Here is a 17,492-nt window from a genome sequence, read left to right as displayed (position 1 = left end):
TTTATATTTGTTGAAGAAATGAAAGTTGGGAAATACGATAATGAGCGATGAGCGGTGTAGGTTTAAGTTTGTTAAATTAGGAGTGGAGGACCAAGAATTTGTTCATATATTATGCTTGCATATATACTTCTAGACATGGTTAGTTTTGATGCCTTTTATAGCTCATTCAAATAAATGTTTTTGTAAATATAGATAATGGCATCGCTTTAAGCCAATAGATATAGAAGCTTTTGGACCTCCTATCTTAAAATGGTACATGTAATAAAAATATATCGTGAAATCGGAATTCTCCTTTAGATCTGTATTGCTCTATGTGGAAGCCTTCCTATGTCCCAAACCATTATCAATTCCATCAAACTCTTCTAGTACTCCCTTACCATATTATATATGTATCTTCATCCAAGACAGAAAACAGTAACATTCCCTTCCTCTCCCATATTCATGGAATCTACTATTAGCAAGTGTTCACATGCACGACCATACCCACATATGGTAAAACAAGTATCCTAAAAAAAGAAAAGGAGACAACATTTCAATTGGTAGGAAGACATCTTTTCTGTTTCAAACAAATCTTCAGAATTTAGAACATACGTCCATCTACGAAAAAATTAATTGAAAATTAACTTAAACTAAAATCTTAAATACAAAACAATAGTATAATAATTATGCACTCTTTTTTTATAAAAGAAATCTTACTCAACGTTATAAAAGTAAAAAACACATTACAAAAATTATCTGTATTCACAAGGATAATTTTCCAGATTTCTAAATTTTGTTTTATATATTTTCAAATCACTTTGCTCAATATTATTATTATTATTATTTTCTTTGGATTTAGGATTTGTATCCCGGACCAGGTAGAAAGTATCAACTTAATCACTGGAACAAATTATTTTCATAGATTCAGTTATGTTATTATAATGAATAGACCTACTTATACTTCATAAATAATTCAATAAATTAAAAAAGAAAAAAAAGAAAAACTTTAATTTAATGCCATGTTAATAAACTGGAAAATAATTATCTTAATTTAATATATAAAAAAATAAAATTGGTCACACATTTTTCAATTAGAAGTGGAAATTACAATTACATTTTACAAATTAATTAATTAATTAAAAAGTTTTAGAAGAGTAAAGTTGTATCTACTGCTTTAGTTACGGTTTGGGGGTGTTGGAAAACAAGTTAGCCACTAAGACTAACTTGGAAAGGCGCGGATCACAGTTGCAAGCTCCACATGTGGTCTTTGTGGGGTCGAGGAGGAGACTAAGACCCATTTGTTCTTTGAGTGCAGATTTGCTTGGTTATTATGGAACCATTGTTGTGGTGGTTGGGCGTGCTGAGCGTGTTTCACAATGTCTCATTGTTTAATTTCTTCCAATTTAGGATGAGCAACGCGTCTGCTTGGTGAATGAGGTTTGGGGAGTTATTTGGGAAGTTATTGTGATGTAGGTTAGGGTTGAGTTCTTGTATAAGGGTTGAATCACCCATGAAGTGATTCATATTTATTTAAATTTTATTGTCGATAAAAAAAATGTAAATTTTAATTTTTTTATTGATAAAATATATTTTAAGGGTATTTTTATTTTTAAGAAAATTTAAACTCTTAAAATATTTTTTATAAATAAAACATTTTAATTGTATTCATTTTACTTGTATTGTTATATTACTTTTTATATTGTGTATTTATTATTAATCTTATGCTATATTCACTAGACTTATATTTAAATTTAAAATAAAATAAACGTATCGTATTTTTAAATAGACATAAAATAAGTACAAATATAGTTAAAATGCAGAATCTGGTGCGATAACTATTTCAAAATAAATAAATAAATTACCACATATCAATATTAATACATTGAATATAATTATAATATAATAAAATAAATATTTTAAATAATAAAAATGTAAAATCAATTATATGATATAAAGTGACAAAATTATAATAATAGTAAGAACTTATTTCTTTAGTAAAAAATACGAAAGAAGAAATGTTTACCTTATATGAAAAATATAACAAAGTTACGGTTACAAGTGGATGGAGAAAAATAAAATAACAAGATTATGTTTTATTATAAAAAAATAGGGTAAAACAATACTTAATAAGCATTTCTTTAAAAAGGAGTAAATGTAAATTTTTAAAAGCTAGAAACTAATAGGTATAGCGTTTAAAAAAAATAAAATTTGGTAGATTTCCAGAAAGCATTACAAGTTATTTAAGAAACAAACTTTGCTTAGCAAAAAAAAAATACTAATTAATATTAGCACAAGTTCTTAAACTAATAAAATGAAAAGTTAATAACTAATAAAAATAGCTTTCAACAAATGGCCTTAGTAAATAAGAAATAGTGTATGGAAACAAAGGTAACTACTATGTGTTTTTTAAAGTAAAAATGTACATGATGGTGCTTTTAATTAAAAATACACATTCTAAATTTCTATTACTTAAAAATATACACTCTAAACTCGCGCTATGTTATCATATTCAGAACATTCTATTCCTATTTTTCACATATGAATTTTTGGTGTACTCACTGAAGAAAGTGTAAATTAAACTTTTCACTATAGGAAGTTTTGGAACCTTTACCTGAGCATTTCGTCTGGAATAAGAGTGACATAGTTTTCAGCAAAAAAAAAATAAAAACAATAGAAAACTAGCCTCCTTTGTTTATGTAACCAAATAATTGAGGCTCATGCCAAATAATCTTGTTTGGTTGTGGAAGAAAACACTTCTTTCAAACAGTGGAATAAATTATTAGCTGTTGAATTGAAGTTTTCATCCATTAGGTTTGATCATCGTGGTTATGAAGACTTGTTACTAAGGTGAGTGTTGTTTTATGATTTTGTTATGATGTTTTACTTCTCTGTTTGCTTCTAGTTCTGATTTCTAGTTCAATTGTGAGAACCATATTTTAGCCATTGAAAAGTACATGACCTCCATATTTTTATACAAATAGTCTATACGTGGAAAACTAAAGAGTGAAACAAACTTTCAAACACACTACATAAAGGCCGAAATCCGCCTAAAAGAAACTAGGTAAAATGTTGCAACAGAGATGTAACATGTAAACTTAGCTAAACAAAAGCAAAGAAAAAAAATCGTGCACCTCAGAAAATTTAAAATTTACAAGTTTTGTTCATCACTTCCAACATGAACATTTCCTACCGAAAAAGCAAGGTGCAGCACTGCAAGCACTATTCATTAAATTACGTAATAATGCGATGTAAGAAGTTATTATGTGTCAATTTACACTAAAGAATGGTGTAATTTAAGAAAGTATACAATGCTTGTATGGCATTTAATCATGGTACATGGCTAAAGGAAAGTGGAAAATGTCAAAATTTGCTTTCTTTGATGATGCCAGAAAGCAAAATTGAAAGTAAAATAGCAGAGAAGTTAGACCTTAGAATCTTACATTCAAGGCCATGTTGTGAACTCAAAGACCTTGAACACAATGTCAATTCCAGTGGGAATCTGCCAAACAAAGAGCAGAACGTTTAACGCATTTAGCGCGATGTGAAGATTTCTGGCTGTTTCATTTCCTTTTTGCATTGATGGTACTAGGGCTGCTGCCAGTGCCCATAAAACGGTAATACCTGACCAAAAATTACACAACAATTTTCATTTTTTACCATCAACATATATAATAAGAATAAACAGTGATTTTAAGTCATCGTTATTCTAAATTTGTCGACTTTTAGTAAAAGAAATATATATATTTAGGATCATTTATTGCAACTTTGAGATTAGACTGTATTGAGTTAACTTTACCCTCTTTGTTTTTGCTTCATCAAATGCATGCAAATTCAATCTTTACCTGCTCCTGCAAATAAATGTGGGCCGGGAAACAACTTTCCTGTCCTGAGCCATGTGTTCACTCCTCCACCAATTGACTCAAGCACCCCAAATCCTAGAAGTAGGGATCCTGCATTAAAGTGTCTGTCTTTATAGGAACCTTTGATCAGCTCTTTCCTTTCCTGAATATGAGTATCCATAAATTAGATGCTCATCAGATTCAGAATTCAGCATTCCATGAGTAGAGCTCCATGCATTTTACTATCTTATTACCATCATGATCCACCATCCAGAAATTAATCAAACAACCACACACCATCACATCATGCAACAATACATTGAGTTTATTTAAATAAACTTCTTCAGGATCAGTATCACAATTGGAAAATTCTATTTCATTACATCACATTCTTTCAATCCAGAGAAAGGGTGGTATGTAAGAGAGATGCATGGTTTCAGTAGCTACCTCAGTGAGTTGCTGTATTTGGAGTTCAACTGGTGATGGTGATGCTTCTTCCACAGGTTTTCCATCTGGGGTGACTGGGGTAGGTTTGACTTGAGTCTTGAGTTCATTGATATCGTTCTGGATAGTCCTTACTCGCCGCCATTGCCACCCCAAATACCCTGCCCACAATGTATAGAAGAAAAACGCACCCATCACAATGGGGTGTACGAGAGCAAATGATCTTCCTTCGAATATCCCAAACTCTCCTCCCGCAGCAAGTGCATCCTGTGCCAATAACAGCTTTATGAGAACCAAACAACAACACCAGCTCAAAATAAAAACCAACAAAATGCATACTTGCCTTGGAATCTAGGAAGAGTGGAAATGTGATGGCTGTGAGGGAAAGAAAAACAGGCTTGAGAGGGTCGATGTTGTGATCTAAGAAGGAAGAATTGTGTGTGTTAGGAGAAGATAAGTTTGAGTTTGAACGGATGGAAGGAAAAGGAACAAGTTTTGTGGTTGAGGGGCGTGGCAGTTGTGGCTTGTTAGGAAGAATTGGAAGCTTTAGAAGTGTGAGTGTGGCAGCCATACGAATTATGAGGGAGACAGCAGCAGTGAGCAGAGTGAAGGAGAAGAAATTGAGTAGTTGAAAACAGAGAGGGTTGAGGTTGGATGTAGATCCGACCCAGTAAAGTAAAAGATAAGGAACTTGAGCCTAAGATGTTAACCATTAGTGTCACTTTCTTCTCGCTGCCATTTTGTCCAACACAAGAAAAGGTTCAACCTTTTAAAGCATTTATGTTTCAAATTGGTTTGAGATTCACATTCGACCAGAGATTAGAGATTAAAGATTAGAGATTAGAGATTAAAGATTAGAGATTAGAACTTTTCATTGTAACCAGAGATTAGAGATTAGAACTTTTCATTGTAATAAGTAGGTGCAAACCTCAACCTCATGAGCTGATTTTATTGATTAAGTTAAGCTTAAAGTTCACTCTGTTATATGGTATCAGAGTCATTTTGAGTCTATCCTAGCGAATATTTGTTGGTCTTAGAGTGTGTTGGAGATCCCACATCAACTAGAGATTAGAGATTTTCATTATATTTAAGTGGGCGGAAACCTCAACTTTATAAACCGATTTTAAGAGGTTGAGTTAAGCTTAAACTACCCGTAATATTGTCATTTAAATCAGTATTTTTAAAAGTAAACGAGAGGTTAGATCTGAAAATTCTATTTGAATGGAGGAAAAAAAATTCATGCTTCTGTGGTGTCTTGAGTTCATTCCTCTTCGTTTTGTATGTAAGAATCACCTTTAAAAATATTAAAAACACAAAAAATGAAAATCATTATGGGTAATAAACTATTTTTCGTTTTTAAACAAGGTACTGATAATAGATTATATATAAAATACAATTGATTATATATAAAAAGATAGATTATAATTATAATTATAATAGATTATTTCTTTAATATAATAAAATTACGATTTTTATTATAATAAAATAAATAATTTAAATAAAACGAAAATGAATTAAATAAAATTTATTAATTTAAATTATTATATTTTTTAATTAATTTTTTAATATATTTTTATTTTGAAATGTAACTTTTTTATTTACTAAAATTTATAATAATTATTTATTTATTTATTTATTTTAACTTTAACATGTAATTTAAAAATATTTTTTTTTATATAAAACTAGTTTTAAAATTTTATTTACAAATTTCTTTTGAATGTATATCATTCTTTTCTATTACATAAATCGAATCAACAGCAAAGTTTTCAATTAGTTCCTTCTAATTTTTACTTTCTTCTTCTTAATTTAAAACAATTTTTATCTTCCATTTCCTTTTTTTTCTTTTTTAATCCAAATAAAATATAAAATTATAATAATTAAATATGTAACATCCTTAAATTTACCCATATATAATAAATAACAGTGAAACAAGCAATATCTAATTAACAAATAAACATATACTACTTTCTCATATTTATATCTCAAAAAGATATCATTTTTCATAGGGATTTAATATATACACAAACAAAACATTCAACATGAAAACATATGTTCCTCTAGCTGCTCACTGAAGAGCTTTATTACCTGCAACTTCATCTGCTTCCATATAAATTAACACGATCATCATAAATTAAAGAAAAACAAACACAAAACAAAGCACAGGGTAAGCTAGTGATTTTTAAGAATTCTAATATAAATTTAACTTTTAAGAACAAACATAATCCATCAAATTCTCATAATTTACACAAATTCATCAAATGTCTATCACAACTATCATTCACATTATTCATGTCAGATATTTATTGACTCACATACTCAGACACTTGACTCTACTTCTGGAAGACTTTATATTGAAATTAGAATCTGTTCCTGCTAGGGAGATGGGACCTAGAGAACTATTGAAGTCTTCTTCTCCTTTCTTCGGTCGGTCAGGTGACTGGGTAGTGAACTGGGGTTCTCTTCGTCCTCCTGCTTCTCCTTCGGCCCTCGGCCTCGGCTGAACACCGAATGGTGGGGGTACCTGCGAAGGCACTCCGACTCTCAAGTCAGTAAAGCGGGTGGTCAACTCTCAGAGTGATAAATGACATACCTTACTCCTTGGGATGCGTACTATTTATATTATTCTAGTGGGCCTACCTTGTTGGGCCCATTTATCGAGGTGGACACCTCTTAGGTTTGCATTACCTAATTCTTAATGATAGATTAACTTCACTGATCTTGGTTTGAGCGTTAACTGTAATAGGGGTCGGCCATCGGCCAAATCATCATGGCATGGGTCGGCCATCGGCCATGTTCCAGTGATCTCGGTCGTCTCGGCCAAGTCTTCTAAGGTCTCGGCCCCTTGGGCAAGTCTTCTAAGGTCTCGGCCAAGCCTTCCAAGGTCTCGGCCAAGCCTTCCAAGGTCTCGGCCTCTCGGCCAAGTCTTCCAAGGTCTCGGCCTCTCGGCCAAGTCTTCCAAGGTCTCGACCTCTCGGTCGTCTCGGCCAAGCCTTCCAAGGTCTCGGCCTCTCGGCCAAGTCTTCTAAGGTCTCGGCCTCTCGGCCATACCGGTACACTTGCCCCCCAGGCTCAAGGGCAGACGTGAAGATCTGAAAAAAAGCAAGTATACATATAAAAAAAAGGAGGACCGGCATCAGCCCGACCCATACACACCCTCTCGGTCGGACCACAAGGCAGGATTCTAAAGTAATCTGGATCCCTAGAATCGTCGGAGTCCTCGCCCACTTTCAACACCAGGTACTTAGCCAAAAATTTGGCCACAGACTTCTCGGTATCATAAGACGACGAGAACTCAACAACACTAGGATCCACCAAACTAAAATCCGCGAGTGGAACGGCCGTCGGGGGTGATCCTGGCCGGTCGCCAACGCTAGCGGGGGGAGAGTCCGACCGGTCAACAGCGTTAACCGGGTCGTCCCCCCTAACCACCTCTACCATGGGTGGCACCTCGGCCACCCCAGCCGATAAGGAATCAGTGGCAGACGAAGAGGATGATGAAGAGATTGACAAAGAGGAAGAAAGCCCAAGGGCAGGAGAAGGACGACCGAGAGCGAGGGAAGAATGACCGGACGAGGGGGATGTTGGCCGAGACACGGATGACATCACTAACCTGTGAAAAGAAAAGAAAGGTGAAGGCAAAGCTTAGCAAGAAGGCCGAACGGTCACTCGGTTCTTAGAGCAGTGGGCGATGGAAGGCTCGGCTATCAGATAAACTAACTCAGAAAATGCAAGGTTTCAACACTGTTGAAGACCCCTATTTATAGGGCCCATGGGCCTCGGAATTCGAAGCGACGAGTCAATCTCAACCGTTAGATCTCTTAGATCCAACGGTTCACAATACTTCCCACTCGAAAAACCCCTCATTAATGCCAATCATGTCACGTCACCAAGGGTCACGTCACGCCGCCCAGGTCACATCACACCTCGAGAAATGAAATAGCCGCACGACCAAGGGAGACCGACCGACCCCCATCGTTAAAGACTCATCGGGCATAACTTACGCATCTGCCCTTGAGTCTGGGGGGCAAGTGTACCGGTACGGGGCGAGGCCGGGACCCACCTGGCTGCCCGATGCCCAGTCAACCTGACCGAGACCAGGGGAACCTGGCTGAGGCCGTAGAAGACTTGGCCGACAGGCCGAGACCTTGGAAGACTTGGCCGACAGGCCGAGACCTTGGAAGACTTGGCCGACTGTCCGAAAGGTCGAGACCTTAGAAGACTTAACTAAGACGACCGAGACCACAAGGATTTGGCCGATGGCCGACCCACACCACGGGAACTTGGCCGATAGCCGAACCCTGTTACAATTAACGCTCAGACCGAGATCAGTGAAGCTAATCCATCATCAAGAATTAGGTAATGCAACCCTAAGCGGTATCCACCTCGATAAACGGGCCCAACAAGGTAGGCCCACTAGAATAATATAAATAGCACGCATTTCAAGGAGTAAGGTATGTCATTATTACTGTTCACCTACCTGAGAGCTAACCACCCGCTTTACTGACTTGAGCGTCGGAGTGCCTTCGCAGGTACCCCTACCATCCGGTGTTCACCCGACGACCGAGTCCCGAGTGCCGAAAGATAAGCAGAAGGAAGAGAAGGATCCCAGTTCATCACTCAGCCACCTGCCCGACCGAAGGAAGGAGAAGAAGACTTCAACAGTTCCCTAGATCCCATCTCCCTAGCAGGAACAGAATCCTAATACCTACACCTGTCATATTACTCGTTGTGAATCCACACAGTCATGCGCATAAACATCTCAATATCTCATCATCTAGTATGACAGGGTAAATTCATATGACCTGAAAGACCAAATTATATTTCAAACCATAAACAAAGTCATATGAACCTCCATCGACTCTCGCCAACTAAATAACTTCATCTATGTGATTTCATTATATCAGTAGAGTCAGGATGTCTAATTACAAGCCTAACATATCAATATACCCTAACAACAATCTCAACACGGTGTTTCCTTTCCTGAAAATACTATGTTTGATCTCACTTTCACATCATTCCATATCTCATGTAACACATCAATGCATCATTCAATCATATCATATTTTAAACTTTTCTAAACAATTCAAATATATCTCAAAATTCACTTAATCACATAATAAGTTCCAAATATATGCTCTCTAAATCAATCATCATCTAAAATCAAACAACCATTTTTCATCAAATATCTCATTTAAGTAATTCAACAAAATATTCAAAAACAGTTCAACTCACTTGTATTCATTCAAACACTTTCAACAACTTATTCACCTTAAAATCAATATAAAATATTCAGAATCAACCATTTCAGTTAATATTTGAAAGAGACAATCCTGCAAGCAAAAATTTGAAACTGGTGACCACTTCACCCTCACATTCAGATCTTCTAACCTATGATTCTATTTAAAAGAATAAGACTAGTTTCCCTTACCTTTACTTGAGCAAATGCTCACTAAGAGCTCCAAATCTACCAAAAGTTTAAAGATAATTAACCTGCACCACAAAGTCTTGATAAAAAATATAATTATATCATTAAGACCCTATGGTAACAGAGATTTACCTTGAAGCTAAAAAATTTACATGCAAAACATAACTCAAAGAAAATAGCAAAAAAATGAACTTATTCTATTTGAGATTTTGATCGAGCAATCTTGTAGTGTTCATTGCCATGAGTCCAATGGCAGACTTCGTCAAACTGATAATCAAGGAGTTCAGAATCTTAGAAAGAAGGGAAAAAAGGAAAAAGGGACAAAAATGAACTTACTCTATCAGATATTTTGATCAGGTAGTCTTGTAGTCTTTGCTATCAGAAGTCCGAAGTCGAATAGCGTACTCCGATAAACTGATGAGGGAGAATGTTAGAATATATTAGAAAAAAGGGAAAAGAAAACTTTTAGAGAGATAGTGATTTTTTTAAAATGAAACTGAATAACTAAATTTTCTATTTATATGCTCTTTTCATTTTAATAATAAAATATTCAGTATCATTTAAAATGTACCAATTCTAATCTAAGGTTATTTTCTAGATCCTTACACAATCCATATTTTAATCTTAACCAAATGAAAAAGTTATAACTATGATAAAAAAAAATGCAAATAACAAAAATAACTATAATAATAAGATATAACGAAAATGATAATAATGTTAGAGTACAGTAAAAAAATGGTTATCTATCTTATTTTTTAACCCAAATCCCTTATAATAAGAGACATGTTACAGTAATAAGATATAATAGAGCATAAAAATAGAATAAGAAAATAACATTTCATCACTATATCAAATATCTTACTATATTTTGAATGGACCCTTCTTCAACAATACTTTAGCAATGATTTTGGATAACTAAATAAAATATAACTCTGAAAATGAAATATAAATTTCGAACAATTTTGTTGTTAAAAGAAAGTAAAATTAATAGTTTGCATATTTTGGGATGATAGTTTGAATGCTAAACAAAGACTGGTGGAGAAAAATAATCTATAGACAAAAACAGAAAATTTATGGTTGTTTGAAGAGCTGAAATCCAATTATCTATTTGAGACTCTCTATGAGAATGGTTTCTTTTCTCAGATTATAATCTTACAAAGTTTTCAACTTATAAACACTCATAAAAATAATATTGAATTTGAAGATTCCACGCCATACCCCGTGAACAAAATAATATATTTTTTGGTTCAACTGTTATATGGACAGAAACTCAGCAACATACCCTTTTACAGGTCCAATCCAAGTTCTATTTTTCTTCTTTTCTCAATATGCTTGCTTAAGACAAAAGCACAGCCCAGAAACTTCTTCTTAATATTAATAGCATAAAAAAATTATTATTTCAATAACATCTTTTTTCTATTTCAAAAATTATTAATCAAAACTCATTAGGGTACGTATATTTATTTTGATAAAGTAAACTCGTGAAAAAGAACATACAAGATAATAGAAAAGAAGACATACGTTAATAGCATAGTTTTATGTGTTAAAATTATTTGATAAAATATGCATGCATAAAAGGGAATAACATTTTATTGTTTAATGCAGAAGAAAATCATTTTTTCTATTAAATATTTTTTTATAAAATAATAAAAATATCTATGTCATATATTGCTACTGATAATGAGATAATAAACATTGTAGAGAATGATCTCCTACAACTCTGTCATTAATATATGAATAACTCATATTTATTTACCTTTTTTTATCATCAAGTTTTACAAAAGACTAATCTCTCCCTCGTATATATAGTTTAGTAGACTTTGGAGAATTTTTTTAATGATTTAAGTTTTATATATGAGAGTTTTATTTACTTTATATATATATATATTATTATTTTTTATCTTGTAATTAAGTATATTTATAATTACATGGATTGCTTTGTCATAATTAACACTAATTAAAAAGTCTTTTATTCGATATATTTAATTTATTATAATCTTATATACTTTTTTATCTCATAATTTAGTATATTTCATTTATTACGTAAATACCTAGAAAATAGTCTCAGAATATATAAAAGTAGAATAACTAAAATGATATTTAAATATTTTATTGTTAAAAAATAATTTAAATAAAAAAAATATTCAGGCTTATTTTAAAATAATTATTGTTTTTTATAAAATCTTTTTTTCTTTCTTTTTCTACTTTTTCTATTTTCCACCATTTTTCTTTGGTTAATATGAGTTTCTCTAAAAGTTTGGGAGAGAGATTCCATGGGCATAAAGTGTGTTTAAATCATTCATAAGCTTCTTTATACCAATTTTAGATGTTGGAGTTTTGATTTGGTGTTTAGTAGGCTAAACGGGTAAGAGAAGTTAAACTTGAGTCACTAATACTTAGGTTATAAGATATGATTGTAAAAGTGATTTTTGCTGTAATTTCTTGCAGGAATTGAACCTTAGAGTGAAATAAATATGTTTTAAATTGATAATTGATATGAAATGGTTGAATGTTTGATGTGAATGAAGTATGTTTAGCTTAATTACTGAGTCTATTGAAAATGAATTAGATAGATTAATAAACAATTGTACTCTTATTGATTTGTGTATGGTTTTATTACAATTGTTGACTATTTAATGTGAATTTTGATTGGTTTAACTTGTCTAGATTGTGTAGGGCAGAACTCTTAATATAACAAAGTGACTCAAGTTGAAAATGATAGTTTGAAAATAAATAAATAAATAAATGATATGAAATTTTTTTGAATCACTTGGATTAGTTTTAAAATTATGCAAACTCTGTTAGTTAGACGAATCATATATATGTTTGTTAAGCATGGGAAACTACGTAAGTTACTCTCAATGAAATAAAATTTAATCATAGTGATTTGATTATTGAGGGAACAATATTATCACTTAATAAAATTTAAAAAATTAAAATCCCGAACGCAATGGTACAAGTAATTTACTATGTGATTTTCAAATGTTGCAGTTAACTTTTTAAGATAACAAAAGAATAAGCATTATACTATTAACTATTTTTCTTTTCATCGAGTTCATTCATGCTTTCTAAAAATTGTAAAATAATGACTGAGAAAGTAAAATGAAAAAGGAGAAGCAAAGTAGATTAAGAAAAAGAGCACGCGGAAAGAAGATGATAGATGGAAAGTTAACTATCCAACAACAGGCCATCTTAACCACAAATTTTAATGTGATTTGAACAAATTTTTAACAATTAATTAAATACAAACATGATTAATATACCTCTTATAATTATTGACAGTTTTGTGATGTGATTTTAAAAAAATAAGTGTCAATTCTTTAACCAGTATCCCTTAAAAAGATTAAAAAAATCCATAAACCCTTATAAAAATTTGAAAATGTTTTGGTTTCTCGTTCAACCATGAGTACAAATTGAATTGCAACTTGAAAAGAAAAGTCCATGCATGACGCTATCTATAAAGAAGGAATAGTGGAGCATTTCCATTGTGCATGCCAGTTAATTAATTATTAGTAAGCATAAATTCAACTTTTATTAAACTTAATTAAGCAAAATTAAGTTGCCGGAGTCCTACTAATATATGCAGTTTAAAGATTGTGTTATATAATTCATCAAGACCCTTAAAATTCAGTCTAAAAATTGACCACAGTGATATATTAATATTCTTTTAAAACCCTGATGTAACACATGTATATTTCTTAATAGGGATATGGAGAATCACTTTTTAAAATGTGGCTAATTTTTTTTAGTTTCAGTAATATGTTAGACAATTCTACAACAATATTTTAATGTGAGATTTACATTTCAATAAAATTTATCTTTTTTAATTATAATTTAATGTAGGATAGTCAACTTATAGTATCACTCACTTAAATTTAAAATTTAGAATTATAAGTAGGTAGAAAAATATAGAGACACTTAAACTTTATTTGGTTATGGTGATTTTGCGAGATAAAATGGAAGAGAGTGGACTATGAAGGTGTTTCAATATCTTAAGACTCAAAATCACATATTCAAAGTCTTTTAAGTTTATTATGTATGAAAAAAAAACATTTTCTCTTTTGATGTATGTACATATCTCTTTTTAAGTACATATTTATCTGAAATTTATTATATACATATATCTTTTTTAAGTACATATTTATCTGAAATTTATAATATACGTATATCTTTTTTAAGTACATATTTATCTGAAATTCATTATATACATATATCTTTTTTAAGTACGTATTTATCTAAAATTTATTGAGAAACTGAAAATCTTAACAAATCTCGGTAAGGTATATTTCGTATCATTATAGAAAATAAATTTAAACTGAATTCAAATGTATAAAATAAAATTTACATCTTATAGTTAGATTGTATATCTAATAAATACGAGATTTCCGATCAATTTGTTTATTATATATGTTTTTCTTTGCTGTTAAAAAATATATCTTTTTCCTTAATTCTTGAAAATATTTTATTAATTTCAAATATCTGACATTTTATTAGTGTTTCTAGTACTTATCGGTAACTATAGTTACTTGAGAGAAACTTATTTTGGAAACAAATAAGAACGTGTCTCATAGTGATGCAAAATATTAATTCGAGATTCATTGAGTAAGGTATACTGCTATAACTATTTTCCAATTCTTGTAAAAATATTTTGTTAGTTTTAAATATCTGAAATTTTATTAGTGCTTTTAATTCTTATAGTTAATTAAGATTATTCGATTTAAATCTTGATTATGGGAACAAATTAAAAATGTATCTTCTAACATAATTTTTATAAATAAGATAACTATAGTTATTGATTATGATAAAAAGAGGAACTATTAAAATAGTGCAGGATTTAAAAGTAGGAAATATTTATATATAAAAGAAGATGTATTTATAGAAATTAAAAAGATGTTTAGAAACTGACATGAATTATAATCTAAAGTGTGAATGAGAGGGTTTAGAGAAGAGAAGAGCGGTAAAGAAATAAATTGAAAAGCTGTGGAATAAAAGAGGCCTTCTTTTCTTTCTCTCTCTCTCTCTCTCTCTCTCTCTCTCTCAACACCATCAAAATCAGTTAATTGGATTTCCCACAATCCAAACATGGTGTTTTGAGGTGGATGAGCGTGGTTGCCATGGTTCTTCTCACTCCCATATTTCTGTTAACCCTCGCCGCCGCGCTTATAGCGGTGATTGGGGCGAAGGTGTTCCAGACGGGGTGCGTCAAGAGGGTATGGAGAAGAATGGAAGATTGGTTTCACGTGTATCAGTTCCTCACAGTACCTGAACTCAACCAAACCAAACACCAAAACCAGCTCTACACAAACCTCTCCCTATACTTACATTCACTACCTTCCATCCAAGACTCCCACTTCGCCAACCTCGTAACTGGGAAGAACCAAAACGACATCGTCCTCTGCCTCGCCCCCAACCAAATCATCCAGGACAATTTTCTCGGAGCCACAATCTACTGGTTCAACCAACCCACTCATACCAACCCAAAAGGAACCGGAACCTACGTTCTCAAGATCAGGAAGGTGGACAAGCGCCGAATCCTCCGTCCTTATCTTCAGCACATTCACGCCGTAGCCCACGAAATCGAGCAGCAAGGGAAGCGCGACTTGTGCCTCTTCACCAACAGCGCCGATGAGTTTGGTCACTGGAGATCCGTTCCGTTTACGCATCCTTCTACGTTCGACACCATCGCCATGGAACCGGATCTCAAAAACAAGGTCAAATCCGATCTTGAATCCTTCCTTAGAGCGAAACAGTACTACCACCGCAACGGCCGCGTCTGGAAACGGAGCTTCCTCCTCTACGGTCCATCCGGCACCGGAAAGTCGAGCTTCGTCGCCGCCATGGCCAATTTCCTCTCCTACGACGTGTTCGACATCGACCTGAATAAAATCCCTAGTGATTCGGAGCTGAAATTGCTCCTCCTGCATACGACGCCGAAATCGGTGGTGGTGATCGAGGACCTGGACCGGTTTGTGGCGGAGAAAACCGCGAGAATAAGCGTTTCGGGGATACTGAACTTCATGGACGGTCTTATAACCTCGTGTTGCGCGGAAGAGAGGGTGATGGTGTTCACGATGAACACGAAGGAGCATGTTGACCCGAACCTGCTTCGTCCGGGTCGGATCGATGTGCATATCCATTTTCCGTTGTGTGATTTTTCGGCGTTTAAGACGCTGGCGAATAGTTACCTTGGGGTGAAGGAGCATAAGCTGTTCCCTCAGGTGCAGGAGATTTTCCAAAACGGTGCGAGTTTGAGTCCCGCTGAAATCGGTGAGTTGATGATCGCGAACCGGAACTCGCCCAGTCGGGCCATTAGATCAGTCATCACCGCATTGCAAACGGACGGTGATGGCAGGGGGTGCGGCTTGATGGGAAAGCAGAAGGAGGAGGATGAAATGGATGAACCTGATGGGGTTGTCTGCGGTGAGGGTGTCAATACGGTTAAGGATTTGCGGAGACTGTACAGTTTTTTCAGATTCAGGGTTACAAGAAAATCTTCGTCCTCGAATTCTTCCTTGCCCGCTAGTCCATTGCGATAGTTAGTCACTAATCACTTTATTGGAAGATATGTGCAATCTTCCCAATTGCGCTTCCTTCCGGGGAAACAGATCATTCCAAGCTCTTTTGTTCATACCCGAATTAGACACAACATTTGTTCATGGGATGCAAACATTGGAACTCCTACAAGGTCTTGCTTATTCTCCATTTTTTACCCCTCTGCATGTAACTGTATATCTTTACAATTAGATTCATATAGGAAAATAATTTGCATAGGCACAAGAAAAGTTATCCCTTAGAGTTTGTTTCCTCATTTTGGTGAATTGTGAATCCAATTTAATGTATAGATTTATTTTTTTAGGAAAAGTAAATCCTTCATGCACAGTTCAAATGTTTCTCCCTCTGCCCTCTGCCCTCTGCCCTCGACCCGAAGAGTTTTGTTTTTCTGTCTCTCAAATTCTTTCCCGTGATAAGAATGATATGTTACGAAATATGGAGTACTTAAAAGTGTTTTTCTCTAGCTACAGATTACGAAATAGTTACATTTCTTTGCATTAACTTTCACGTGAAAACTTTGAAAAAGAAATTGATTATTTCTTGAATTAACTCATTTCTAAACTAGCACTTATTTTGAAAGCACTGGTCTCTGGTTTCATTTACACAATCGATAGCGATGAACAGATATTAAAGCGATTGATCACAGTTTTCATAATAATACCTCGCCACAATTTTTATTTTTTGTTTTTTTGTGTCAAGTGTGAACTATATCAGAACAGTTTTGTGAAAGGAAAAAACAAAGTCATCAATCAGCGCATATAGTAGTCAATTTAAGGCATATCTATTTCAATGCATATAACAAGTACTGGGTTCACTATCATGAAGTTAACACATCCTTACTCTTTCATATGGAATCTAATCGCCTTATTTCCTCCACGTGAACCTTCAACTATGCAGAAATATGTAAGTACGAAAAGTGTTCACAGCTTTTTAGTGTACATTTTATTAAAATTTGGTAAATAAAAATGGGAAGTCACCTGTAACAGTAACATTCCTCCTTATATATATGCTGTAGGTGCAAGCAAGTTGTGAGAGTCGAAACTATGCCACAAATTGTTGCACTCTTATTTTAATTTTAAGTTGGGATAAACGATGTTGGCCAATAGTTTGGTGCAACAACTTGTTTTATGTCAGTGTGATCAAACTTATCTACTTTTTGGGCTTTTTCTGATGACCCCATCGTTGTTGTCTTTGGTTACAAAACGAGACAACTAACCACAGGAAGTGTCATTTGGCACACTAATTTTACACAA

The 17,492-nt window shown here is 33.5% G+C and overlaps 2 protein-coding genes across 2 annotated transcripts; one reads left to right on the top strand and one right to left on the bottom strand.

Annotated features, from left to right (window-relative positions):
• Nucleotides 1–3,161: 3,161 nt before the first annotated feature.
• Nucleotides 3,162–5,013, bottom strand: LOC137831929 (uncharacterized). Its single transcript, XM_068639837.1, has 4 exons — nucleotides 4,606–5,013; nucleotides 4,266–4,529; nucleotides 3,822–3,981; nucleotides 3,162–3,600 (listed from the first exon to the last, which is right to left on the bottom strand). Exons 1-4 carry the CDS (start codon nucleotides 4,831–4,833, stop codon nucleotides 3,422–3,424), a joined length of 831 nt encoding a protein of 276 aa, XP_068495938.1. The 5' UTR covers nucleotides 4,834–5,013; the 3' UTR covers nucleotides 3,162–3,421.
• Nucleotides 5,014–14,596: 9,583 nt separating this feature from the next.
• On the top strand, nucleotides 14,597–16,573 carry LOC137831927 (AAA-ATPase At2g46620-like). Its single transcript, XM_068639836.1, has one exon. The coding sequence runs from the start codon at nucleotides 14,787–14,789 to the stop codon at nucleotides 16,221–16,223; it is 1,437 nt and encodes a 478-aa protein (XP_068495937.1). The 5' UTR covers nucleotides 14,597–14,786; the 3' UTR covers nucleotides 16,224–16,573.
• The last annotated feature ends 919 nt before the right edge of the window (nucleotides 16,574–17,492 follow it).

Source organism: Phaseolus vulgaris, chromosome 6, assembly GCF_000499845.2.
Source record: "Phaseolus vulgaris cultivar G19833 chromosome 6, P. vulgaris v2.0, whole genome shotgun sequence".
Taxonomy (NCBI): Eukaryota; Viridiplantae; Streptophyta; class Magnoliopsida; order Fabales; family Fabaceae; genus Phaseolus; species Phaseolus vulgaris.
Note: the sequence above shows the minus strand (reverse complement) of the source record. Positions and strands in the feature narration are given on the sequence as shown.

What these genes read in the sequence shown, in the direction of transcription:
- LOC137831929 (XM_068639837.1), bottom strand. Translation starts at nt 4,833, where the DNA reads ATGGCTGCCACACTCACACTTCTAAAGCTTCCAATTCTTCCTAACAAG. An exon ending in CACTCTTCCTAGATTCCAAG is followed by an intron (nt 4,530 to 4,605) that starts GCAAGTATGCAT and finishes TTATTGGCACAG; the next exon opens with GATGCACTTGCTGCGGGAGG. An exon ending in AAATACAGCAACTCACTGAG is followed by an intron (nt 3,982 to 4,265) that starts GTAGCTACTGAA and finishes ACTCATATTCAG; the next exon opens with GAAAGGAAAGAGCTGATCAA.
- LOC137831927 (XM_068639836.1), top strand. Translation starts at nt 14,787, where the DNA reads ATGAGCGTGGTTGCCATGGTTCTTCTCACTCCCATATTTCTGTTAACC.